This window comes from Oncorhynchus mykiss, chromosome 18 (genome assembly GCF_057628025.1).
Source record: "Oncorhynchus mykiss isolate SJ-2025 chromosome 18, ASM5762802v1, whole genome shotgun sequence".
NCBI classification, from domain to species: domain Eukaryota; kingdom Metazoa; phylum Chordata; class Actinopteri; order Salmoniformes; family Salmonidae; genus Oncorhynchus; species Oncorhynchus mykiss.
Genome location: NC_143039.1, coordinates 30,886,843 through 30,914,160, shown reverse-complemented (window position 1 = coordinate 30,914,160; position 27,318 = coordinate 30,886,843). Strand labels below are relative to the sequence as shown.

The 27,318-nt window shown below is 40.5% G+C and overlaps 3 protein-coding genes across 4 annotated transcripts; 2 read left to right on the top strand and 1 right to left on the bottom strand.

Moving 5' to 3' along the window:
- Positions 1-283: 283 nt before the first annotated feature.
- On the bottom strand, positions 284-5,443 carry LOC110495847 (uncharacterized). Its single transcript, XM_021571319.3, is given in 3 exon segments — positions 284-645; positions 647-1,875; positions 5,185-5,443. Coding segments are annotated over 3 exon segments (1,488 nt in total). The 5' UTR covers positions 5,324-5,443; the 3' UTR covers positions 284-525.
- Positions 5,444-9,252: 3,809 nt separating this feature from the next.
- LOC149975467 (uncharacterized) lies at positions 9,253-17,211 on the top strand. The gene is made up of 2 exons (XM_021571318.3): positions 9,253-9,721; positions 14,718-17,211. Exons 1-2 carry the CDS (start codon positions 9,409-9,411, stop codon positions 15,518-15,520), a joined length of 1,116 nt encoding a protein of 371 aa, XP_021426993.3. The 5' UTR covers positions 9,253-9,408; the 3' UTR covers positions 15,521-17,211.
- A 154-nt stretch (positions 17,212-17,365) lies between these two features.
- On the top strand, positions 17,366-25,082 carry LOC110495846 (uncharacterized). 2 transcript variants are annotated; one of them, XM_036952287.2, is made up of 3 exons: positions 17,390-17,664; positions 21,939-22,127; positions 23,180-25,082. In XM_036952287.2, exons 2-3 carry the CDS (start codon positions 22,106-22,108, stop codon positions 24,175-24,177), a joined length of 1,020 nt encoding a protein of 339 aa, XP_036808182.2. In that variant the 5' UTR covers positions 17,390-17,664; positions 21,939-22,105; the 3' UTR covers positions 24,178-25,082. The 2 variants fall into 2 exon arrangements, with proteins under 2 accessions (XP_090064241.1, XP_036808182.2); XM_090208115.1 differs by lacking the exon at positions 21,939-22,127 and having other exon boundaries at positions 17,366-17,664.
- Positions 25,083-27,318: the final 2,236 nt, after the last annotated feature.

Genomic DNA, 27,318 nt, shown 5'->3' with positions numbered 1-27,318 from the left:
TAGGGGCGAGGAGAGGGACGGAAGCTATACTGTTACACTGGCAATACTAAAGTGCCTAAAAGAACATCCAATAGTCAAAGGTTAATGAAATACAAATGGTATAGAGAGAAATAGTCCTATAATTCCTATAATAACTACAACCTAAAACTTCTTACCTGGGAATATTGAAGACTCATGTTAAAAGGAAGCACCAGCTTTCATATGTTCTCATGTTCTGAGCAAGGAACATAAACGTTAGCTTTCTTACATGGCATATATTGCACTTTTACTTTCTTCTCCACACTTTGTTTTTGCATAATTTAAACCAAATTGAACATGCTTCCTTATTTGAGGCTAAATTGATTTTATTGATCTATTATATTAAGTGAAAATAAGTGTTCATTCAGTATTGTTGTAATTGTCATTATTACAAATAAATGTAAAAAAATAAAATAAACTATTTTTTAATTTTTTAATCGGCAACAGCTTTTTTTGGTCCTCCAATTATCGGTATCGGCGTTGAAAAATCAATCGGCTGACCTCTACTTACGACGGAATCCTAGCCTGAGCAGCAGTCAGTTTGTGCATGGTTAGGTTCCCCTTGACACTAAAGCTTTTCCCACAGCTAAATGGTTTCTCTCTTGTGTGAATCAGTATGAGTCCGTTTGTGCACGTTCAGGTGCCCCTTCTGATAGAAGCTTTTCCCACAGTCACCACAACTAAAGGGTTTCTCTCCTGTGTGAGTAAATTTGTGTTTCTTTAGGGAGTCCTTCAAATTAAAACTTTTCCCACAGTCATCACAGCTAAATGGTTTCTCTCCTGTGTGAGTCAGTTTATGCATGTTTAGGGGCTGCTTGCGATTGAAACTCTTCCCACAGTCACCACAGCTAAATGGTTTCTCTCCTGTGTGAGTCAGTTTATGCATGGTTAGGTGTCCCTTCTGTTTGAAGCTCTTCCCACAGTCACTACAGCTAAATGGTTTCTCTCCTGTGTGAGTCCGAACATGTTCGGTTAGGTTCCTCTTGAGACTGAAGCTTTTCCCACAGTCACCACAACTAAATGATTTCTCCCCTGTGTGAGTCAGTATGTGTTGGGTTAGATTCCCCTTGCGATTAAAGCTCTTCCCACAGTCACCACAGCTAAATTGTTTCTCTCCTGTGTGAATCATGTGCTTGGACAGATCTCCTTCTAGTTTGAAGGTCTTTCCAAAATAGGGGCAGGTGCTGGTTTTCCCATCGTGACACAGTCTGACATGGGCCAAAAGTTTACAGGTAGATCTGTAGAAATTTTTGCAGAATTGGCATTCACGGGGTTGCTTCTTGGCGAGAGTCACATGCATCTGCAGGTCAGCTTTTAGAGCAAATGTTTCACCACAGTCACAGCAGCGGAGAGTTTTTATAGCTGTGTTGCTGGGTTTGGATCTGTGTTTCTTAAATGGTGGGTTGTGAGTCAATGGTGGGCTGGGATCTAATGTTGGGCTGCTGTCGAGTCCTATTGGGTCACTGCTTTCGGCTGTGCTGTGGCTGGATGCATTGTTTTGATTATTTGGAGGGTCACATGGAATGTTGAGAGCTTTTAGCTGAGTCACAGTACCAAAAGGTGTGAGATTCACTTGTTTCGGGTCACACTCTCGGTTCTCCAAAGTCTGGATTTGAAGAGTCAAGGGGTCCACCTGATCACATTTACTTGTCACACAGGCAGGAGTGAAAGTGGCATTTTTGGTATCAAAGAGCTCTTGAAGCCGTTCTTCCTCCTGACTGATTTGCTCCTCTTCCTCTTTAATCTGTGTGGCTTCAGTGTTCTCCTGTCCCAGACTGAAGCTCCACTCCTGTTCACAATTCTGATGCTCAGGGAGAACCTCCTCTTCAGAGACAGCTAGAGAGAGCTGCAAGGAATCTGGAGGGAATGAGAGGGGGGGCTAAGATTATCCAGTCTTTAGACATCAGGGTTACAGTGAATTTGAATTGAAAGGAGCAATCTGCAGTTCCAACAATAACAAAGCAAGTACCCCGCCACTGTTTTGGTAAAGGGATGAGGCTTGCTAAATGGAACCACTCTCAAATTCGAAGACAGAGCTATGGGTGTAAGGACTGACCAGTTATAATATCAAAATGACAGTTCTAAACATGTTGAGGCTATAAAGTGTTTGTTTACAATTACATTGTTTAGAAACACTAATAAAACAAGCTTATATATTTGGGGTTCTGTTGGGATACAAGACATCCATAAATTATATTCAAGAATCCATAGGTATATTATTCATTTTAAAAGGTTTCAAAAAAATTATGTACCAATTGCAGATTGACCCTTTAAGTCAGTAAATTCAAGAAGTAAATTGAAATTCCAATTCAAATGATCGAAAATCTAGAATCTATTTCCAATTACTTTTCGATAAACCAAAGAGAAAGCGATTTATTTCAAAAGTTTGTCCATTTATATTTATTTATTTATTATAAATTCAAATCACTTCCAGGTTTTTGTGACAGTCAGTTTTTCTCCATGCTAGTAAACCACCACCTCTAGAGGTAAACATGTTAAATTATTAAATAGTTACTCTTATGCCTGTGTTTTATAGACTGCTATGTTTAAACACTATTTTTTACATTTATATATCTATAGCACCAGTTTCCACCTCCTTCAAAAACCCCTGCAGCTTCCTCTAGAGGTATTGATGTAAAGAAAAAGTTAAATGCTTTTCATGAAACATGCTCTGCCTAATAGGGCTGTTTTTTCCATGGCAAAAAAACAAAACACGAAGCAGACAAAAATACTTTGGTCCTTTAACAACCTGTTGTATGTAAAATATTGTGTGCTATAGCTTGGAAAATACAGAAATGTGAACCTGGATGAAAATATAATGATGCGTTTGTTTCTAACATGTTGTTTACATTAGGTCGGTTTTCATGAAAAAGTTTTAAAGCCGATCCGCGTTTTGGTTCTTGCCAAGACACTAACGAGAAAATAAAATTGTCACGCCACCTATAGCACCACCCTCAGGTACTTCATAATCGTCTCTCGGGTTGTATCATATACTATTGTTGTTGTAATACCTCTACGTTCATCAATTTGACTTTGTTTTTCAAATACAAGTAGCTGAAAACACTATCTGCTGTGCCCGCTGCGGGAGCGTGATCCACCTGCAAGCTCCCCTCAGGAGCGTGTGTCAGAGGTGCCATGTGTGTGCTGTGACTTCTGCCAGCACTGCACCCACTGCTGTTGTGTGCTGTGGGACCCAGAGGGGGTGGTGGAGCTGGACTTTTAATGCGATATGTGTGACAATATAGGGATGGAGGTTGAGATTTAGTTGTTGTTTTGTTTGCTTTTATGTATGTATTTATGAATCTAATATCTATATATTTATTCATCCCATGTCGTGTTTTTCCTTCACTGAGATTACAAGTGCACATCACTGAAATTAATGTTTTATTTAATGTCTGTTATTCATATATATTTTAGCATTAAACTAGTATCTACATCGGTAAATAAGTAAAATAAGCCATTATTAGGACCCCGTCTTTCAAAGATAATTCTAAAAATCCAAATAACTTCACAGATCTTCATTGTAAAAGGTTTAAACACTGTTTCCCATGCTTGTCAATGAACCATAAACAATTAATGAACAGGCACCTGTTACAATTAATGAACAAGACACTAACAGCTTACAGACGGTAGGCAATTAAGGTCACAGTTATGAAAACTTAGAACCCAAGAGAGGCCTTTCTATTGACTCTGAAAAACACCAAAAGAAAGATGCCCAGGCTCCCTGTGTGAACGTGCCTTAGGTATGCTGCAAGAAGACATGAGGACTGCAGATGTGGCCAGGGCAATAAATTGCAATGTCCGTACTGTGAGACGCCTAAGACAGCGCTACAGGGAGACAGGACGGGCTGATCATCCTCGCAGTGGCAGTCCATGTGTAACAACACCTGCACAGGATCGGTACATCCAAACATCACACCTGCGGGACAGGTACAGGATGGCAACAACTGCCCGAGTTACACCAAGGACACACAATCCTTCCATCAGTGCTCAGACTGTTCCCAATAGGCTGAGAGAGGCTGGACTGAGGGCTTGTAGGCCTGTTGTACGGCAGGTCCTCACCAGACATCACCGGCAACAACGTCACCTATGGGCACAAACCCACCGTCGCTGGACCAGACAGGATTGGCAAAAAGTGCTCTACACTGACGAGTCACGGTTTTGTCTCACCATGGGTGATGGTCAGATTTGCGTTTATCGTCGAAGGAATGAGCATTACACCGAGGCCTGTACTCTGGAGCGGAATCGTTTGAGGTGGAGTGTCCGTCATGGTGTATCACAGCATCATCGGACTAAGCTTGTTGTCATTGCAGGCAATCTCAACGCTGTGCGTTACAGGGACGACATCCTCCTCCCTCAAGTGGTGCGCTTCCTGCAGACTCATCCTGACATGACCCTCCAGCATGACAATGCCACCAGCCATACTGCTCGTTCTGTGCGTGATTTCCTGCAAGACAGGAATGTTAGTGTTCTGCCATGGCCAGCGAAGAGCCCAGATCTCAATCCCATTGAGCACGTTGGATCGGGGAGTGGGGCTAGGGCCCTTCCCACCATAAATGTCCGGGAACTTGCAGGTGCCTTGGTGGAAAAGTGGGGTAACATCTCACAGCAAAAACTGGCAAATCTGGTGCAGTCCATGAGGAGGAGATGCACTGCAGTACTTAATGCAGCTGGTGGCCACACCAGATACTGACTGTTACTTTTGATTTTACTACCCCCCCCCCCCCCCTTTGTTAAGGGACACATTATTCAATTTCTGTTAGTCACATGTCTGTGGAACTTGTTCAGTTTGTCTCAGTTGTTCAATCTTATGTTCATACAAATATTTACACGTTAAGTTTGCTGAAAATAAACGCAGTTGACAGTGAGAGGATGTTTCTTTTTTTGCTGAGTTTAAGTCTATTTTTTAAACACAATTAAATTGATATAATAAGGTGGCCACTAACTGGGGACCAAATGCCGATTAGATTTTAAATTTTGCTAAACCACATCAAAATACCCGATAATAGTAACTAGTATTTCCAAAGAAATGTCAAACATGCTAAATGCTAACGTTAACCAGTTAGCTAACATGTTTACGACACCAATAATCACAAAACATTGGCGGCTTAATAACACTGTTGAAAATAATACATTTCTAAACACGGTCGTGTTGTACATACGAACCTATCCGCAGCAGTCTCCGTAGACGATCATTTTCCTCTTGGTACTCAGCTACCGTTTTCTCAACTGCCCCAAAAATGTCGACAGCAGCAGCCATTACACGCTCATTTAAAAACTCACGCAGCAACTGTAGTTGAGACATTTTCAATTGTTTGAGAGTTGAGGATTCAACGAATATGGCTTTGTCCACGTAAAAATGATGTTGATCACAAACAAAACAAAATCCGCTCCAATGATGATTTACTAAATCAACGCTACAAGCGACTCGCCAGCAACAATAAAACAAGTATTTCCGGGTCACGGAAGTTCAGAAATGTCCATTTGCATTACATTTGGGTTTTTAAACCATTATTCCAAGGTCAAATAAATGTCCCCAATGCAATACACTGTATACATGAAATACATATTGGCTTATAGAGAAAAAACTATTCTAGGTGCCAAAGTAGAAGTGGGGTTGGGATCACCCACTAGGGTCTGTAAAATCTAAAGTACCAGTACTGTATATATGGTGTTATTTCATGAGGGACTGAGGTCTATGTGCCCAGCAACACTTTCTATTCCACCCTCTCCATTGGTCCAAATGCAATACACAACACACCTATAAATCACATATTGGTTTACAGAGAAAAAAAACATTCTAGGTGCCAAAATAAAAGTGTGTTTGGGATTACTCACTAGGGTCTGTAGAATATATATATGGTGTTATTTCATGGGGGACTGAAGTCTAACTTACTTGATTTATTCCTGTTTGGGCCAGAACACTGCATCTCCAACATGTATTTATTTATTTGGGGTAACAGACATATACAACAAAATGTACAATGTGGACCCAGAGGATGTCACTCAATAGTATTAATTAAAATGCTTGTTTCCAAAGTGGTCCTCATTTGAACACGATATTGATATTTATTATATTCACCATGAGGAACATGATCATGTTTTATGGAAGTAATAACATATACTGCTTATAATGTATCTAGCTACATACATAAAAATAATACATTTATTTTTCTTCCTTTAGGAACCTAAATGTCACTTTTGCTTCATTGCCATCAATACTAAATATATCACATCATTACTTAATGAGATCCATGTGTTAGTAAAGCTATAAAGCTTGTATACTTTATTGTGCATATGTTCCATAATTTTTGCCTGTATTATTCATTTTACACAGTTTACAGGACATCTTATTTTGAAGGATTAAAGAAATGTGACCTGTAAGTGCCTTATAACTCTTGTTGCATTCAAATGAATGTCAAACAACCATAGAGATAGATAGAGAACTCATCTTTATCTGTGCCATTATGGCATCTGTGACAGCATGGGCAGTGCCATTGAGGCTACTACCCATAGGAATACCCACTCAGTTGAGTACTTTGACTACTTTAAAATGAAGGAAGCATGGCGGAAGCCCTCAATGGCGCTGCCCATGCTTAAACGGCCTTCTGGCCACCTCTGAGAATAGTATTGAAATATACACTGACTCTGTGACTAGGTTAATCAGCAAGTGCATAGAAGATGTTGTTCCCACTGTGACAATTAGAACTTATCCAAACCAAAAACTATGGATAGGTGGTAGCATTCGAGCAAAACTGAAAGCAAGAACCACCGCATTTAACCATGGCAGGGTGACTGGGAACATGGACATATACTGTACAAACAGACTAGCTCTGACTTACGTAAGGCAATCAAAGAGGCAAAGCGACAGTAAAGGGACAAAGTGAAGTCGCAATTCAACTGCTCAAACATGAGGTATACACTATATTTCCACAAAAGTATGTGGACACCCCTTCAAATTAGTGGATTCGGCTATTTCAGCAACTTCTGTTGCTGAGAGGTGTATAAAATCGAGCACACATCCATGCAATCTCCATCGACAAACATTGGCAGTAGAATGGCCTTACTGAAGAGCTCAGTGACTTTCAACTTGGGACAATAATAGGATGCCACCTTTCCAACAAGTTCGTTCATCAAATTTCTGCCCTGCTAGAACTGCCTCAGTCAACAGCGTGACAATTCCCCCATGCACAAAGCAAGGACTAAACATAAATGGTTTGTCAAGATCGGTGTGGAAGAACTTGAGTGGCCTGCACAGAACTCTGACCTCAAACCCATCGAACATCTTTGGGATGAATTGGAACGCCGACTGCGAGCCAAGCCTAACATCAGTGCCTGACCTCACTAATAATCTTGTGGCTGAATGGAAGCAAGTAAGTTATTTAAGCGTGTTAACCCTTGCAAGGCTGCCGGCCCAGATGGCATCCCAATTTGCGTACTCAGAACATGTGCAGACCAGGTGGCTGGATGTTTACGGACATATTAAATCTCTAATATCCCAATCCGTTGTCCCCACTTGCGTCAAGGCATCCACCATTGTTCCTGTACCCAAGAGAGCGAAGGTAACTGACCTACATGACTATCGCTCCGTAGCACTCACTTAAGTCTTCATGAAGAGCTTTGAGAGGCTAGTTAAGGATCATATCATCACCACCTTACCCAACAACATTGACCCACTACAAATCGCCCCAACAGATCTACAGATGAGGTTATTGCACTGCACACCGCCCTATCCCACCTGGACAAGAGAAATACCTATGTAAGAATACTTACAGTACCAGTCAAAAGTTTGAACACACCTACTCATTCAAGGGTTTTTCTATATTTTTACTATTTTTCTACATTGTAGAATAACAGTAAAGACATCAAAAATATGAAATAACACATATGGAATAATGTGGTATCCAAAAAAGTGTTAAACAAATCAAAATATATTTTATATTTGAGATTCTTCAAAGCAGCCACCCTTTGCATTGATGACAGCTTTGCACACTCTTGGCATTCTCTCAACCAGCTTCACCTGGATTGCTTTTCCAACCGTCTTGAAGGAGTTCCCACATATGCTGAGCACTTGTTTGCTGCTTTTCCTTCACTCTGCAATCCAACTCATCCCAAACCATCTCAATTGTGTTGAGGTTGGGTGATTAAGGAGGCCAGGTCATCTGGCATCCAGAATCTACAGACGCACCATTGAGAGTATACTGTATCCTGTCGGCCTGTCTCACCACCTGGTACAGCAATTGCACCGTCTGCAACCGCATGGCTCTCCAGAGGGTGGTGCTGTCGAAGGCACACTGCCTGCCTTCCAAGACATCGACAGCACCATGTGTCAGAGGAAGGCCAAGAAGATCATAAAGGACCTCAGCCACCTGTTCCTCCTGCTACCATCTGGAAGGAGGAGACAGTACAGCTTCAATCTCCAGACAGTCAGACTGTAAAAGTCAACACTAGCTGCCCTCTGCCCAGTACCCTGCCCTGAACCTTAGTCACTAGCCGGATACCACCCGGTTTTCTATCCTGCACCTTGGAGACTGCTTCACCCTATGTACATAGAGTCATTGAACAAGGGTCACTTTAATAGTGTTGACATACTGTTTTACTGTATTCTAGTCATGGCTCATTGTAAAACAAAAATGATCAGAGTTGTGGTGGTAAAGGACTGTATCTTAATGTAACTGATTTCTGGTTTGAGTTGGGGCTATCGTGGTGGTTGCCATTAAAACAGTTTTATTATTGCAGTTTGATACATGAAAGGATATTGTAGGATGAATGATGAATGGATATTAGGATGATGAATGGATATTAGGATGAATGATGAATGGATATTAGGATGGTTAACTAGGAAAACAAGGAAAGACCCACAGGAATCGCACAGGAATTTGGGCCTCTGAAGGAATTGTGCAGGTTTTGCCTATGCTTCTCTGGGATTTCTGCATTTTGCTTTGCACATAATCTTGAGACTAAAACAAACTCACATAGTTTGTCTGAGGTTAAGACTACTCCAGTGCTAGATCCTTTCTTCAAGTTGATAGCATGATAAACACTATGGTTTTCTCAATACTAAACAATGATTCTACAAAGCATAGGAATAACTCCCACAGTATGAGAATGCCCCAAATACAACGTTAAGCGCTCAAGGAGTTCTCAGGGTAATGCGCATTCTAGTCTCCACGCGGTAGGTGGCGCTTTCTAGCCATCTTAACTCGACCCGGATGTGGTCGTAAGGAAGGACACAGTTATCAATGATGGCGGAATATTGATGACATTAAACCAGACATTCTTACAAATATGACTATTTCTTGAACAAGCTGGCAAAAAATAACTTTGTTGGACGTTTTTAATCTTCATAGTAGTATTTGTCACCGGTTTCACAAAAGCAAAGGGTTTAAAATGTCGGAAATGCGTGTTTTGCATCAACGGATACACTCTGTCATCATGGACATACTAGCCTCCGCTGCGGTTACAGAGATTTGTAAATTAGTAGAAGATTGTTGTGGAGCATTACGTGCAGAAGTCTCTCAAAGCAAAGAGCAAATCAAAATACTACAGAAGCAACTCAGCCTGGCTGAGTCGAGTTACGGGTCGGTGAGTTGCAAAGAAGGTCAGACGCCTGTCAGCAGCGGCTCACCGATAAATAACAGTATTTCGGGCAATTCCCCCGCGGACAATGAAGATGATGCTGACGACACTCACGATGACGAAGGTTGGCTACCAATTTGTAACGGGCTGTTGTCAGCCTTTGAGCTAACGTGAATCATTGTAAACCAAGTAATGGTCAACTTGTAGCGCTGTACTCGTACTCCCAATAGAGAACAATAGTAATGGCAGTGGTGTAAAGTACTTTAAGAGATTTTATACGTTTTGAGAAAATCTTCATCAGCTAATGTAACATTTTGTGAAGTTTGAAGCGTTCATTTAATAAATACAAGCACAAAGAATTCAAATGTAATGTTAACTGACGGATATTATCTCATAGATCAAAATGTATAAGATCTCCTAAAGACAAAATCCAACTCCACCCACACGCACGTAGATCAAGGTAGTTAATGCCAACTTTTTGCGTAGCTGTCATAACTATGGCCGACTAGTTGTTTTTGAAGGGTGTTCCTGAAGTAACTGTTCACCCTGACAGCGAAAAGATGGCAGAAGCAAACGCTGATGTGGAGCGTGAATATAATGGCGGGGGACTCAAGGAGAATTGGAATATTGTCCAAAAGAATAGAAAACGGACCAAAGTTGCAAACAGTGATGAGAATGTCCTTTATCTTGTAGGAGTATGTTTTGTTAATGAGGAGCAGCTGATTTGGATTATCAATTTTGACGAATCCATTTGATATAACCAAACTGGTGGAGAGAGTGCTGTGGGTAAATTGAAGGCTATGAGGATCACGGGAGGCAGGCTTGTTTAGATTATTATTTTTTTATTCTGAGGATAAGAAGGAAAGTGGGTTGCATCTCACCCAATTTTTAGAAGTTTGAAGTGTCCTGTTCCCGAAGAGACACCGAAGGGGGTAATATCTGGCGGTTCGTGGGGAGTCGATGTTGCACAGATGAAAAATATTCCTAGAGTGATTGATGCTCGTCGGATGAATCGTGTGGTGAATGAAGAAAAAGAGACGAGTATCCTCCATTCTTTTTAATATTTTTTTTATATGTGGAGTCTCTCCCTACTCAAATGCAGTTGGGAAATATAAACTACAGTCAGAGTGTTTGTTCCAAGACCAATGCACTGTGATCATTGTCAAGCTTTTGGACATGTTTCAAGTGTCTGCTGAAGGGGAAAAGCCGAGATGTTCAAGTTGTGGAAAAGTTTGTGTGATGTTTTTTAAAAGTGATGAAAATGGGACATATTGCAATTGGGGTGGGAACCATGAACTATGACTTGCAAGCTGCCAATGGGCCGCTAGCGCTATTGTAACGGATGTGAAACGGCTAGCTTAGTTAGCGGTGCGCGCTAAATAGCGTTTCAATCGGTGACGTCACTTGCTCTGAGACCTTGAAGTAGTGGTTCCCCTTGCTCTGCAAGGGCCGCGGCTTTTGTGGAGCGATGGGTAACGATGCTTCGTGGGTGACTGTTGTTGATTTGGTTCGCGCCCGGGTATGGGCGAGGGGACGGTCTAAAGTTATACTGTTACACTATGACCGATGGGTAAAGATGGTGATATAGGATGTTCGACCTTCCAATGAAAAGTCCTGTCTTGAAACTGATGCATACAAATAATGGAATCATAATGCTAAACAATGTTTGAATGTCTTTACATAGTTTGAACTAAATACAATAATGAATTTATTTGACTATAAACAGAAATCTGTTATTCTCACTCCGGATGTATTTAATTGAATAATGCTGCCTGCAGCATACAATTGCAGACCCACTGTGGCAGCTGTTTGTGGGCCTTGTGCACTACAGCCCCTCAAGTGTAGACTGCTGTTAATCAGCAGCATCCTACCTCCCGCTAGCCTGACTACTCATCCACATCGTTTCGGCCAAGTCCAAGCCCACTAACATTTCTCCTCCACGATGAGTCTGGATCATAAAGAATGATTGTGGCTGAAAGGCCCTATTAGCATGGGCAACACTTTTGAGGGCTTCCGTCATTTTAATGTAGTCAACTGTTTGGGATTTCCAACTTCGTGGGCTGATCGCTCCTGGTGACAGTTTGACTGAATGTATGGCGCTGTCGATAGAGCAGTGGAATTAAATTCAGGATGAGTCGTCAGGCAAACCTCCTTCCTGATATTTGACTGGAAATGTCTGTAGTTTGAACCGGGGTTTGATCGGGGGTTTGGGCTTTGTCCGCTCTAGGATTCTAACTCTACGATCAATACTGCAGGTTTCATATAGCGAGAGAAATTAAAGAATTTGCGTCACAAATCCAGTCGATATCAATAATTTTACATCTGAATAGAATAAATGATCCGCTCCTCGTTCTAGCATCTTCATATTTTCTCTTAATTAACATGTATGGATCCAGAACTTAATCGAGCAGCTGATCAGAGTTTTTTAAATTTTTTTATGGACCATTGGTGGTGTTTATACCAGTATTGAGCTATACTGTTTCCATTATAATCAGTCAAGTCAGATTGCGACTGCTGGTAAAATGATTGCCCATTAATCTACACTTCAACAACTGTTTTGGTCAATCGACAACAGTACACATAAGTGCAAAATCCTGAACTCTCCTATGGGCTATCTTGTAAAGAAAATCATGGGCTATCCTATCCTAGACCCTGTTATGTCAGATAGGTGCTTATATGCGCTATCTAATCAGTGTGTAGCTGTGCTAGCAGCGCTAGTATTTACACGTTGATGGAAATTAACTTGCTAAAAAGCTGAGTAGTCCACCAGAAGCCATAAATGAAATAAAATTCAACTTCTACTTTTTCTGTCACTTGTCTGTAGGCTTGGTCCTTATGCATGGAGGAATAAATTGATTTTTATTTAATGGAATGTACAGTACCAGTCTAAAGTTTGGACACACCTATTCATTCAAGGGTTTTTCTTTATTTTTCACTATTTTCTACATTGCTGAATAATAGTGAAGACATCCAAACTGTGAAATAACACATATGGAGTCATGTAGTAACCCCAAAAAAGTGTTAAACAAATCGAAATGTAGTTTCAAGATTCTTATTTTGAGATTCTTCAAAGTAGCCACCCTTTGCCTTGATGACAGCTTTGCACACCCTTGGCATGGCATTCAGGTTATCTGATGCAGCACTCCATCACTCTTCTTCTTGGTCAAATAGCCCTTACACAGCCTGGGGGTGTGGGATGGCCTATTGCTGCTGAATGCTGTGGTAATCATGCTGGTTAAGGATGGACTACTTTTAAATCACTGACAGTGTCACCAGCAAAGTACCCCCACAACATCACACCTCCTCCATGCCCTCAAGGTGGGAACCACACATGTGGAGATCATCCGTTCAACTACTTTGCGTCTCACAAAGACACGGCGGTTGGAACCAAAAATCTCAAATTTGGACTCATGAGACCAAATGACAGATTTCCACCGGTTTAATGTCCATGGATTGTGTGTCTTGGCCCACGCTAGTCTCTTGTTCTTATTGGTGTCCTTTAGTAGTGGTTTCTTTGCAGCAATTTGACCATGAAGGTCTGATTCACGCAGTCTACTCTAAACAGTTGATTTTGAGATGTGTCAGTTACTTGAACTCTGAAGCATGTATTTGGGCTGCAATTTCTGAGGCTGGTAACTGCAGCAGAGTTAACTCTGAGTCTTCCTTTCCTGTGGCGGTCCTCATGAGAGCCAGTTTCATCATAGCGCTTGACGTTTTCTGAGTCTGCACTTTTATACTTCTTGAAATGTTCCATATTGACTGACCTGCATGTCTTAAAGTAATGATGGGCTGTCATTTCGCTTTGCTTATTTGAGCTGTTCTTCCCATATTATGGACTTGGTCTTTTACCAAATATGGCTATCTTCTGTATACCAGCTCTACCTTGTCACAACACAACTGATTGGCTCAAATGCATTAACTTGTGGAATTTCTTTCCATCTTAACTTAACAAGGCACACCTGTTAACCTTTCTTGGGTAGGGGGCAGTATTTTGACGTCCGGATGAAAAGCGTGCCCAAAGTAAACTGCCTGAAGCTAGGATATGCATGTAATTTGGATAGAAAACAATCTAAAGTTTCTAAAACTGTTAAAATTATGTCTGTGAGTATAACACAGTATAATCCCCCCCCCCCCCAAAAAAAAACATCAGTCTACCCCTATTTTCAATGGCTATCACAGGTCCTCCCAGGTTGTTGACATCAGTGGAAGCCCTAGGAACTGCAGTTTTTGGAAAAATGAGCCGGAAATTGCAGTTTTCTAGGTGGCTCCCATTTCGGCTGTAGTGTTTCCACTCCATTGTCTTTGTATGCGGGGTGCTGTCCTCAGATAATCACATGGTTTGCTTTCGCTGTAAAGCCTTTTTGAAATCTGACACAGCGGCTGGATTAACAAGAAGTTAAGCTTTATTTTGATGTATTACACTTGTGATTTTATGAAATTTAAATATTTATAATACTGTCGTTTGAATCTTGCGCTCTACACTACCGTCCCACCTGCCCATAAGAAGTTCATTTAAATGCATTCCAGGTGACTACCTCATGTTTAACACTGTTTTGGTTCCTACATGATTCCATATGTTATTTCATAGTTTTGATGTCTCCACAATTATTCTGCAATGTAGAAAATAGTAAACGATTAAGAAAAACTCTGGAATGAGTAGGTGTGTCCAAACTTTTGACTGGTACTGTATAATTAAACAGAATTTCCAAACATAGATCTGTTGTAGACCGATGCAGTACCTCAGCGAGGTCAGTTCCTCTCTGCTTACCTCATGTCAAAATAAAGGTTCCCCACAAGTTCTTGCTTTTTTTGTGCAGGTATGGTGCAGGTAAAGGACTTTTATTTTTACACGAGTTAAGTGAAGAGGAAGTGTGTCTACAACAGACTCATTCTTGGAAAGTCTGTTTAATTTATGTTCTATTAGATGCATAAGGGTCAAGCCTACAGACAATCGGCAGAGTATGTTTAAATTGAATTTTTAAAAAAATGTTGTCCTCTGGCAGACTTCTATTTATTTATTTTCATCTAATTCCTAGACTTGCTGGTGTGTAAATACTAGCGTTGCTAAAACCAGCTAATCAGCATTTCAGTTCTAACTCATCCTTTCTCCTTCCCTTCAGATTTTCAGCAGTTCTTTGTCTCTGAAGTGGAGTTTCCCCCCGAGCAGCAGCATTGTAAGCAGGAGTGGATCCCCAGTCTGGGGAAAGATGACTGGAACCCCATACAGATTAAAGAGGAACAGGGGGAATTCAGTATCATCCAGGAGGAGGAAGACACTGTATTCACTCCTGCCTGGGTGAAAAGTGACTATGATCAGTACTCAACTCAGTCCTCACAAACCCAAAGTGAAAAAGACAGAATGGACTCGACTGAACAGATCAAAAGAGAACCTAAGGAAGATGATTCATGGACAGAAAAAGGACAAAGCTCAAAGGGTAGAAAATCCATGGATCTGAAATCACCAGTGGAAAGGAGACACACAGAAGTGCAACCATTTTGCTGTAGTGATTGTGGGGAACGTTTCACTGAGATGGGAGAACTGGATGCTCATAGGAAGGCTCACACAGCAGAGAAACAGCATCGCTGTGGTGAATGTGGCAAATGTTTTACTCAAGTTGGGTATCTGAACTATCACAGAAAGACGCACACAGGGGAGAAACCTCATCGCTGTCATGATTGTGGCAAATGTTTCTTTCGAGTTGGTGATCTGACACTTCATATGAGGATTCACACAGGGGAAAAACCGCTTTGCTGCCAGGTCTGTGGCAAATGTTTTGCTCGTCCTAGTAATTTGAGGTCTCACATTAGGATTCACACAGAGAAATCTTACAGCTGTCATTATTGTGGCAAATATTTTCGTCATAAAGGTAATCTGACAGCGCATATGAGGATTCACACGAGGAAAATCACCTTGTCGCTATAGTAGCAGATCTTTCACCACTGGCGATAATCACATGAGCCATTTTTAAAGTATATTGCTGTCAGGATTGTTGTAAATGTTTCTCTAATTGTTAGAATATGAGGAGACCGAGGTGAGGAACCACATGCTACTATGACTGGCAAATATTTCATAATCTTAGGTCTTCTGAGATCTCTTTTGTTTGAGGCATGGTTCACATCAGGCAACGCTTCATGTGAATAGCAAACTCACATTTTGTGAGTATTTTATTTATTTCAGGGCAGCTTTAACCAACATCTCAAATCTCGTCTCATTGATTGGACTAGCTGAGTCCTGACTCCAATTAGCTTTTGGAGAAGTCATTAGCCTAGTGGTTCACATACTTTTTCCAACTTATACCGTGAATGTTTAGAATAATATATTCAATATAGACAAGAAAAAATACAATTTGTGTTATTAGTTTAAGCACATTGTGTTTGTCTACTGTTGTGACTTAGAGGAAGATCCAGGTAATTCCAAAGGGTTCTCATACTTTTTCTTGCAACTGTACTCCTCTGGCAGATACACACACACACACCTTTTTAAACTATTCAAAGTCAAAGATAGATCCAACCCTTGGCTTTCAGTTTAGCTCTTTCAGATTAGAAGTCGGACCTGGGCCAATTCAAGGAAAACTGACTCTGTAGTGGACTGGCAATTTAGTCCACTACAGCCTCTAGCTGACACGATGGTTAACCTGTCAACTTCTAGTGAATCTTTTTGTTTTCATTTCAACAATTTACTATCTGTGACGTGCTAGATGCCTTTTCTTAACATTGATGTTTAAAAAAAAACAACCTGTGACTGATATTCTTGATACATTTTTGCTGCAGCTCACTGCCCCCCTGATTGCTGTATTATTAACCCATATTTTTAACCTGACGATTATATATCTGGTACTACCCCTAAAGTTTGGAAGGCGGCCCATGTACTCCCCCTTCACTAAGATGGTGACCCTTGTGACCTAAATACTTATTGGCCTATTTCTAAACTTTCTTGCCTTGCTAAAATATTAGAATACTTGATTAATTCTCAGCTAAGAACTTTATCTTTGAAATGTTTTCTAAATGTACATCAGTCGGGTTTTAGACCAGGTCATAGCCCTATCTCTGCTCCATCCCTAGTTATAAATGATGTGGTTAGCTGTATAGATGAAAGGCAACATTGTGCTTCCCTCTTCATTAACCTGTCAAAGGCTTTCAGTACTGTTAATCACTCACTGCTAATACAGAGGCTTTCAATTGACCTAGACCAGGCTGCATGTAACTGGTTTAAAAGTTACTTGACAGATATAACTTAATGTATATCTCCTGATGGTGTTAAATCAGGTTTTCTGGATATTAGGAAAAGGTGTCCTTCGGGTTGATTCTGGGTCCTGTACTTTTTATATTAACAATATCAAATTGTTTGTAAAAAATTGTAACCTGCACTTGTATGCCAATGATACTGTTGTGTATGCTATTGCCTCCCCCTGTTGACCAGGCTCTATCTGAACTTCAGTCTGCCTTCATTGTATTGCAGAAAAACTTTATTGACCTAAAATTAGTACTGAAAACTAAGTAACATCTTGTTCTCTAGAGAGCATAAAAATAAGTTTGTACTTTGGATGGTCACTTTTTACCCACTATTGAGTACTTTCTTCCTTTTGAAGTTATGATAAAACATTTTATGGAAAAGTTATTGAATGATTTCTTGAAAAGAGTGGGAACCCTGTTTTTAAAAAAACATATCACAATTACTTCAAGCGATCCATGTGTTTTATAACTAGTATAATATAATTTTTGCCTTGGTTATTCATTTTACAGTTTCATGTTACATTACTCTTACTTTGAAGGATAAAAAAAAACTTGCCCCGGAAGTTCTTCATTACTGTTGGCTTCACCGGTGACGGAACACAACACACGCTAGCCAGCCATTGGCATTCTCTGGGGACAAAATGTCTAAATTGGAGTTGTTGAGAATGATTTTTAATCAACGATGTACAGGCGCTGCAGATGAGATATTCAGAGCCGTTGCAAAAACGATATCAGAGTACCAGGACAACGTTAATCTATCGAAAGAGGACAACGGCCGTCTACAGGGGCTGCTTGACGTCATCCTGAAACCTGAGATAAAGTTGTATAGAGCAGGTTTGTTACTTTCTCCGTATTCATTTTATAAACATTTGCAATGTTGGGAATTTAATTCAATGCAGCAGGAAGCTAGCCTAGGTAACGTGGCTATAAAACCTTTGATGTGCCTACAGCTAGCAAACTCGGCAGCCATGTTGAGTTGCAGTTACACATGACCAGGGGTTGTCACTAGTTACCACAGCCATACTCGGCTCTATCGTAAAATGTAATGAAAACAAACATTTGTTTTTGGTATTAAAGGTTATGTATAAGGTTAGCATTGTGTTTAGGGTTAGGTTTAAAATCAGATTTTAAGAATACAAATTGTAGAAAAGGCGGGGTTTATGACTGACACAGACCATGTATTGCAGAATCAGAGGGGAAGAGAGGCAGAGATCTCGAATGAGGGAGGAAGGGATACAGGAAATTAGTTTAACGCGTATATTGCGTAGAACGTCATTAGATATAGTCTAAAATATATATATTTTTTAAGAGCAACGGAGCTGGCAGATAGGTTTTAGTTTCTCCAGTGCAGTAGATGGCGGTAATGCACCATGACGTTGGATGCCAACCGGCGATAAACCACACCAAATACGAATCTTCATTACGCGCTATTCTGTTGCAAAACAGTTATTAAACAGAAGCGAATTAAATGGGGAGGGACCTACCAGAATTTTTCAATTAGAAACTCTCGTTTGCTCTGTTTGCTTCCATTTGGTTTTTAGAACGGTGAACGGTTTCCGTAATGAAAACGCCCCATATAAACTGTATGAGGAGATGCTTGTCTTCTCCCTAACATTTGGATTTGATGTCCACAGAGCAGAACGGCGGGCTGTCAAGCGCCTGGCTGTTCCTCTCTTTGGATTAGTAGATATATCTCGTTATTTTTAATACTTTTTGGAATATTTGACGAGGGGGTTTGAAGTCAACGGACTGCATTCAATGGAGAATGAGATGCTATGCTATCCTCAGAATATGCATTGAAGTCTCCAATTTCAACAGGGACAACTACGATATAAAATGTTTTTCCTCAAATTTACCAGGATGTCTGTGCATCATATTTATATCAGTAGCACCATACTTTGGGAGGACTGGCTCCTAGTAATCAATGGAAAACGATCAAGATATGTTTGATATCATTCTATTTACTCCCCTCCAGCCATTATTATTAGCCGTCCTCCCCTCACCAGCCTCCTGTGGTACACTTGTAATAACCTAAGTGTTACGAAAACTTCCATTAGATCAAAAAAGCCTAATTTATCAAAATGGCAAAACATTTTTATATTGACTAAATTCAACACTAATTTCCCCCCATGCAAAAACTCCTCACTTAATAATTAATGACCTGCTTAATTTTGACAGATTTGGGGTGGAGTAAAACCTCTCACTTCACCTCTTCCCCTCTGCCATGACTCCACTAGCAGCCTGCCTCTGCATCATTTCTAGCCTGAACAGCCGCTAGTAATCGCTGTTTCTGTCTTTTGACGTTCCCGCTATCGTTTGAATAGACATTGTACTTTGGCTAACACACTAATTTCCCTGCTACCAGTGATTTACATTAAACATCCTCCATTCAGGCTGCAAAAGGTGCCAGTTTCCTCCTTACTAACTTAAAGGGATAGAGGCAAATATCGGGCAGAATATGCCTGTCTTATTAAAGCACCTTTCCAGTTAATAGCCAAATCAACTGAAATCAACACAATTATTTGATTTAGGGCTGTCCCTGACAAAAAAAATCTTGGTTGACCAAAAGTTATGTTTTTTGACAAATCATTGCTCAACATTTTTAAAAGTATATATTTTTCTATATATAGACACACCCCATGTGTTTTAATAAAGTCAACGGTTGCTTTAAGCTCACAGTTTGATGCCCCAAGAGGGTGTCAGAGATCTAGATAACCAGAAGAAAAAACTTTAACCTGACGCAACTATTCCCTGTCAGCTCCTGCTGGCTTTTGCAGATTTTGCCATAACTCTCTTGAAGTTGTTGGTAATAGGCTACACAAGGAGTTGGCAACCTTTCTCATGTGGACTGCCAATGTATCTTACCATTTCTGCGGATCTGCGTGCCAGTTATGTTTTTGATATGCACATTTTCATGAAACCGTTTAATTGAATTTAAAATAACATCTTCATATCTTAATCATTAACTACATGACAACTAAATTCTATCTAAATGAAAATGATAAACCTAAAAAGTAACTTCCATTGCCAACTATGTAAAAATAGCCTACATAAAGCCAACAAAGAAAAACTATTGCAGCCTACAGGTTGAAAATACCCTGATTTAAAAAATAAATATGAAATTAATTACACTGGCTACGTTTTGCCTGTCTGCAATAAACTTGAACCATTATATTAACTTGGGTCCAGCTGGAGGCTTGTGCAAGCATACTTGTAACATTGTATAAAATATAGTGAGCTCGGGACAGACACAGCTGTAGGCTATTTGCACAAGGGATAAGAAGCAGTGCTTGACTTTGGCAGGAGCTCACCAGAGCTGAGTACCAATACCTCAAATGTTCTACTGCTTGAGCTCCTGTTCCTCTTATAGAATATTAGCTCAAAAGTATTGTGGAGCTCCTGCACCTAAATATAAGCAGTATCATGACCCAAAATGAGTACCGGAACCTATTTCAGTCCAAGTCAAGCACTAATAAGAAGCCTATTTTTATGAGGTTTCCACAGGATCAGAGCATGACATTTTCCCAGTTGGTTATCGAAAGAGAGCTGGAAGATTTTGTAATTCTCAATGGATGTAAGAACATACTTTGTTTGCTTGCTGTTTGAGGTGAAGAAAACATTACTTTGAGAAGCTCCACAGGTCATTAGTGATGGTGCATTAAGCCAATCAGAAATACTATCAGACCTCCAAATGTCCTACATTTGCTCGCAGGCCAGGTAGCCTACAGAACTACTTCTCAGCGTGCGCATTCTTACTCAACATTGACAGCAGCACTCCAAATAAAACACAATGACTCACTAAATTGACAGAACTCAAATGGAATTAAACCAAAACTTGTTTCTCACAAGTGTAGTGTAGGTTGCACACTGCAAACAATGTGTCCACTCTGATGATGAGAACAGGAAGACTGGATGAATAATATTAAATGCATTAAAATAAATGACCATAACCAAAGTAACAATCATTTGTAGATGAGTAATTATAAGAATTAATGGTAAATGTACTATTGGTGATTTATATACTACCGGTCAAATGTTTTAGAACACCTACTCATTCAAGGGCTTTTCTTAATGTTTTACTATTTTCTACATTGTGGGATAATAGTGAAGACATCAGAACAATGAAATAACACAAGGAATCACGTAGGAACCAAAAAAGTGTTAAATAAATCAAAGTATATTTTATATTTGAGACTCTTCAAAGTAGCCTCCCTTTGCCTTGATGGCAGCTTTGCACACTCTTGGCATTCTCTCAACCGGATTCATGAGGTTTGTCACCTGGAATGCATTTAAATTAACAGGTGAGCCTTCTTAAAAGTTAATTTGTGGAATTTCTTTCCTTCCTTTCCTAGGGGTGGTATATAGAAGATGGTATTTTACCAAATAGGGCTACGGCCATATTATGGCAAGAACAGCTCAAATAAGCAAAGAGAAACGACAGTTCAGCATTACTTTAAGACGTGCAGGTCAGTCAATACGGAACATTACAAGAACTTTGGAAAGTTTCTTCAAGTGCAGTCGCAAAAACCATCAAGTGCTATGATGAAACCGGCTCTCATGAGGACCGCCACAGGATTGGAAGACACAGTTACCTCTGCTGCAGAGGATAAGTTCATTAGAGTTACCAGCCTTAGAAATTGCAGCCCAAATAAATGCTTCAGTGTTCAAGTAACAGACACATCTCAACATCAACTGTTCAGAGGAGACTGTGTGAATCAGGCTTTCATGGTCAAATTGCTGCAAAGAAACCACTACTAAAACACATCAATAAGAAGAGACTTGCTTGGGCCAAGAAACATGAGCAATGGACATTAGACCGGTGGAAATGTGTCCTTTGGTCTGGAGTCCAAATTGGAGATTTTTGGTTCCAACCGCTGTCTTTGTGTAGGTGAACGGATGATCTCCGCATGTGTATTTCCCACCGTAAAGCATGGAGGAGGTGGTGTTATGGTGTGAGAGTGCTTTGCTGGTGACACTGTCTGTGATTTATTTAGAATTCACACTTAACCAGCATGGCTACCACAGCATTCTGCAGCGATACGCCATCCCAACTGGTTCGGGCTTAGTGGGACTATCATTTGTTTTTCAACAGGACAACAGGACAACAGGACAATGACCCAACACACCTCCAGGCTGTGTAAGGGCTATTTGACCAAGAAGGGGAGTGATGGAGTGCTGCATCAGATGACCTGGCCTCCACAATCCCCTGACCTCAACCAAATGGAGATGGTTTGGGATGAGTCAGACCGCAGAGTGAAGGAAAAGTGCTCAACATATGTGGGAACTCCTTCAAGACGGTTGGAAAAGCAATTTTTAAGTTGATTTAACACTTTGATTTGGTTACTACGTGATTCCGTATGTGTTATTTCATAGTTTTGATGTCTTCACTATTATTCTACAATGTAAAAAATAAAGAAAAACCTTTGAACGAGTAGGTGTTCTAAAACTTTTGACCGGTAGTGTATGTAATGGGGAATTGATATACACTAACAATCAAAAGCAAACTATTCACACTAAGCTATGAAACAATGACTGTGCCCAAATTGGCAGGAGAGGGCGCATTCTGGTCTGGGCGCATGTTCAATCTGACGTATGCATTGGCCATGCATCATTTATGGTGATATGGCCTCAGCAGAAGTCAGGGCATTCATTCTTCTTGCGTTTCCCAGAGCAGTGCAGAGATAAAGGACGTGAGTTTGTGTTTATACAGGATGTACCGCCCCCACCTACTGTCAACCAATCATGTCAATGTGGAGCTATACAGAGACCTCCGCATTGTTACAAAACTTGGGAGGCGCATGGCGATGCGGTACAGAGATTGATTTGGCCTCTGCATGCCTCTGTCACACCCTCCATATGGAGCCTCCGACCACATTTTAGAATCAAGCTTAAATCGGCTTTTAGTCTAGGCCGCCGCAATGGATTAGTTCACAGAGATTGGCGCAAATATACATTTGTTACTGCTCGACTAAAACAATCTCGGTCGACCAACAGCCTAACGACCAAACAATCGACCAGTCCATTAATTGGGGTCAGCCTTAATTTGATTTGACATTGCACAGTTGCTTATCACTTCCATAGATGTTTTTCTAGTTGTGGCTGAAGTTTGCCAACATTCGTAGTGGCTGTTTAAAGACTCCCCTGGCCCATAGACTACTTTCAAGGTGAAGAACCAACTAATATTACATTGTGAAAGGCTGAACTTGTACTTCAACAGGAACCCCATTGTTTTATGTCAGAATGTATCTACACTGTCAGTTGAGGATGAAGCGCTGCCTGACATAAGATGCAACGGCCCCTTATCTCATCAGCTTATGAATTCTAACTCTTCTTTTGTCTTTCCCTTCAGATTTTGAGCAGTTCATTGTCTCTGAGGTGGAGTTTCACCCTGAGCAGCAGCACTTTGAACAAGGGTGGAGCCCCGATCTGGGGCAAGATGACTGGAACCCCATACAGATTAAAGAGGAACAGGGGGAATTCAGTATCATCCAGGAGGAGGAAGACTCTGTATTCACTCCTGCCTGGGTGAAAAGTGATTATGATCAGTACTCAACTCAGTCCACACAAACCCAAAGTGAAGAGTACAAAGACAGAACAAAACCTAAGGGAGTGGATTATTCAAAGCCAACCCGTGGCTCTTGGCCCCAGCCCAAATCGAGGAGGACACCGACAGAAAATAGAAAAAGCTTTATCAGCTCCAAGGGGAGAAAATCAATGGATCTGAAATCACCAGTGCAAAGGAGGCGTCACACAGAAGAGAAATCATTTTGCTGCAGTGATTGTGGTGAATGTTTCACTCAGATGGGAAAACTGAATTCTCATAGGATCATGATACACTCCAGAGGTAATCAGTTTCGCTGTGATGAATGTGGCAAATGTTTTGCTCAGTGGGGATATCTGAATTCTCATATGAGGATTCACACAAGGGTGAATTGTGGCAAAATATTCACTCAGTCTGACCGTTTCGAACCCTCCTTGACCACATTGAAGGATCGCACAGGAGAGAAACTTTATTGCTGTGGTGAATGTGGCAAATATTTTTCTAACACTGGGTCCCTGAATTATCATAGGAGGTCGCACACAGAGAAGAAATCGCATCGCTGCCACGATTGTGGCAAATGTTTTTATAAATGTATGGATCTGAATATTCACAGGAGGATTCACACAGGGGAGAAACCATATCGCTGCCAGTTCTGTGGAAAATGTTATAATCAGCAGACTTCTCTAAGTTATCACATGAGGAATCACACAGAGACATCTTGTAACTGTCATTATTGTGGCAAATATATTCGTCATAAAGGTAATCTGACAGCGCATATGAGGATTCACACGAGGAAAATCAGATAATTGTTCTTTAAGATAATCAGATCTTTAATTACTGGCAGTCACATATGACAGTCATATTCATATGCACAATGTATATATGTATATGAGTGCACATGAAGATAATCAGATGAGCAATAAACTATTTTGCTGTCAGGATTGTTGTAAATGGTTCACTCATTCCAATCTGAATAGTCTGGGGAGACAGAGGGGAGGAACCAAATTAATACCATAACTGGCAAATCGTTCACAACTGCCTTTTATTTGACACTGCGTATGAGACATTCACACATTACACGTTTTCTGTAGAAAATGCTTTAGTGCCAGAAGTGCATTGAATAGTCATCAGAGAACACACAGCGAAGAACAACCTTCAAAGCCTAAAGGTTCACCCGAGGACACACTTGATTGACCTTTACTCTGGTAGCCCTGAAGCCTGATCTCTATTCAAATCAAATTGTATTGGTCACATACACATATTTAGCAGATGTTCTTGCAATTGTAGCAAAATGCTTTTGTTCCTAGCTCCAACCGTGCAGTAGTATATAACAATTCAAAACATGCCTTGGAACAAAGGAATTGGATCCTTGAAACAAAGATGTTCTGCTTAACCTGTCATTTTCCATTCTGTATTGGCAGTAACTTTCATTAAGTGTGAAACTATTTTTCCACTGAGATCAGAACTTGTGGTTAATTGTGTAGCCCGTCTCTTCCAGAAACCATTTTGTGTGCTTCATTGTTAAATATCACCCATCGTCTATAATGATGCATGTATGTCTCATTCAGAATTACTGTTCTTGTCACTCAGAAGAATAATTTGCCTTTTAGCCATTTGCCATTTTAGCAGTTGTATCTTGAAGAGGTTGCTGACTTTGCAGAGCGATCTCCCAGTAGGCCTACTGTTTGCGCCATTAAATACTTTTTCTGAACATGATGACCACCACCTGACTTGTCTCTTTTCACATTGACATCTTCATTGGAGCCTTCAAGGCCATGATACACTTGGAATTTGTTGAGGTAATGTTGCTACTGTATCATGGGCTTAAGAGTACACATGGAGAGAAACATGACTGTGTCCTGTGTGGGGGAAGGCCATCACAGAAGATTGAGGCACATTTTGTAACTTCTACCTGTTGAGTGGAGACACGCCACAGTTCTTAATTTAAAAGTCATCCAGTTTTTCAGAAGTATCTGATTACAATATTTTTGCTGGTAATGTAACTGATTAGTTGCATAAAGAGAGAATCAGCAAGTTAAAAAAAAGCAAGTTTATAAAAGTAAACAACATAACATAAGGACAGACTAATCATTTGAAGTGAACTAGACAGGAAATAAAAGCTACAACAGTGAAGCCTGTTTGAACTTGAATGTGTGTACGTGGGGGGGGGCTGCACTTCTAACAGCATGGTCACCCATGAAGCAGAGCCTGGAATGAGGGGGATGATGGGGAGGCCAATGCCAGGGGAGCAGACTCGGGTGTTCAGAGTTTTGAAATCTGTCCCGTGTTTTGGCAAGGAGTCCGTAGAAAATGGTGTTGCAGTAGTCCAGGCGGGATAAAACAAAGGCGTGAATGGGGATTTCAGCAGTGGGGTCAGTAAGAGAGTGTCTCAGTCGTGATATGTTTTTGAGGTGGAAGAAGGCTGACTTGGTGATTTACTTCCCAAAAGATTCAATCAATATCATGAATGAACAGCATTAGGTCAAAATGAATGAGAAATAGTCTTGGACAGAAGAAAGGCACTATTATCTGGAAAGTATGTATTTTCAATGTATCAATAACATCATTTTGATTCTCTAATCACCCTGAGAGAAGTTCCAAAACAAACCGGAATCCCTGTTTTTAATAATGTGAAAACAGAATTGGAACCAGAGTGTGAGTTGTCCAAACCCTGCCCTACTGTACTCTGTACTGTTTAATAATTACATAATTCAAATCAAACTTGATTCACTTAGGGGCCGATTCACCTAAAAAATGTAGGCCTTTGCTATGCACATCTCAGTAGTTGGTATTCAGACTAACCTTATGTAGGTGAGCAATGATATTTGTGGGTGTGGCTCCCTTGCGTGCACTGAATACATTTTGTTAAACCCCAGAAAGCACACCCACTGAGTGGCAGACTGAATTGATCATGTAATGTGTTCTAAATAAAAATGTCTGTTCATGTATCTAAAGCGATTCCTTTAAATAATGTGTACCTTTTTAATTTGAATTTGATCAGCAGAGGACTAATCTAGCCTACGGAGAATGCGTTCAGAATATGGAGATCAATGAAAGATAGCCATGAAAACAAAGGAATATTTGTCTGTTTCAGATCCCATGGGTAGATTAAAACCCTCTGATATTACACATTTATGGTAAAGTAAGTATTCATGAATCCTAGGTTACTTCAATGGAAAAAAAAATAGGGTTGGAGAGCTTTTATGCATAAAATAAAACTATGGTGTGTACATTAGTAGGATATAAATTAACCCTGATTGCCCGCACTGATCATGGAACTAAGTCGTGCGCTGCATGTAAAGTTCAAACTATAACGATTAGGTCTGCACTCCATTATTGTTTTCCCGATTTATACGAGGCCTTCATTAAATAACATCCACTATTACTAGCGACCCTCAGTAAAAACCACAAGAACGTGACAGAGTTTACAGAGGAAACATATTAAGGTAGGCTAAACTAAAACAATAAAAGGAATTATACGAAATGTAGTGTACCAACTAAAGGGAACTAACACTAAAAGGGTTAAATAAGTGTGGTTAATACTGACGGTCACTACCTATATAGCGGCGAATAACATTTGACAGAAAACAAATAGTAGGAAACAGGAAATGTCGTAGCATATAATTAAAACGTTCAGAATACCCATAAATGCCGCTTCTGATAGATGCCCCTTCTGATAGAAGCTTTTCCCACAGACACTACAGCTAAATCGTTTCTCTCCTGTGTGAATCATCATGTGCTTGGAAAGATCTACTTTGAGTTTGAAGGTCTTGCCACAAAAGGGGCAGGTGCAGGTTCCCATTGAGACACAGTCTGACATGGGCCTTCAGTTTACAGGTAGAATTGGCATTCACTGGGTCTCTTCTTGGCGAGAGTCACAAGCATCTGCAGGTCAGATTTTAGAGCAAACGTTTCACCACAGTCACAGCACCGGAGAGTTTTTATAG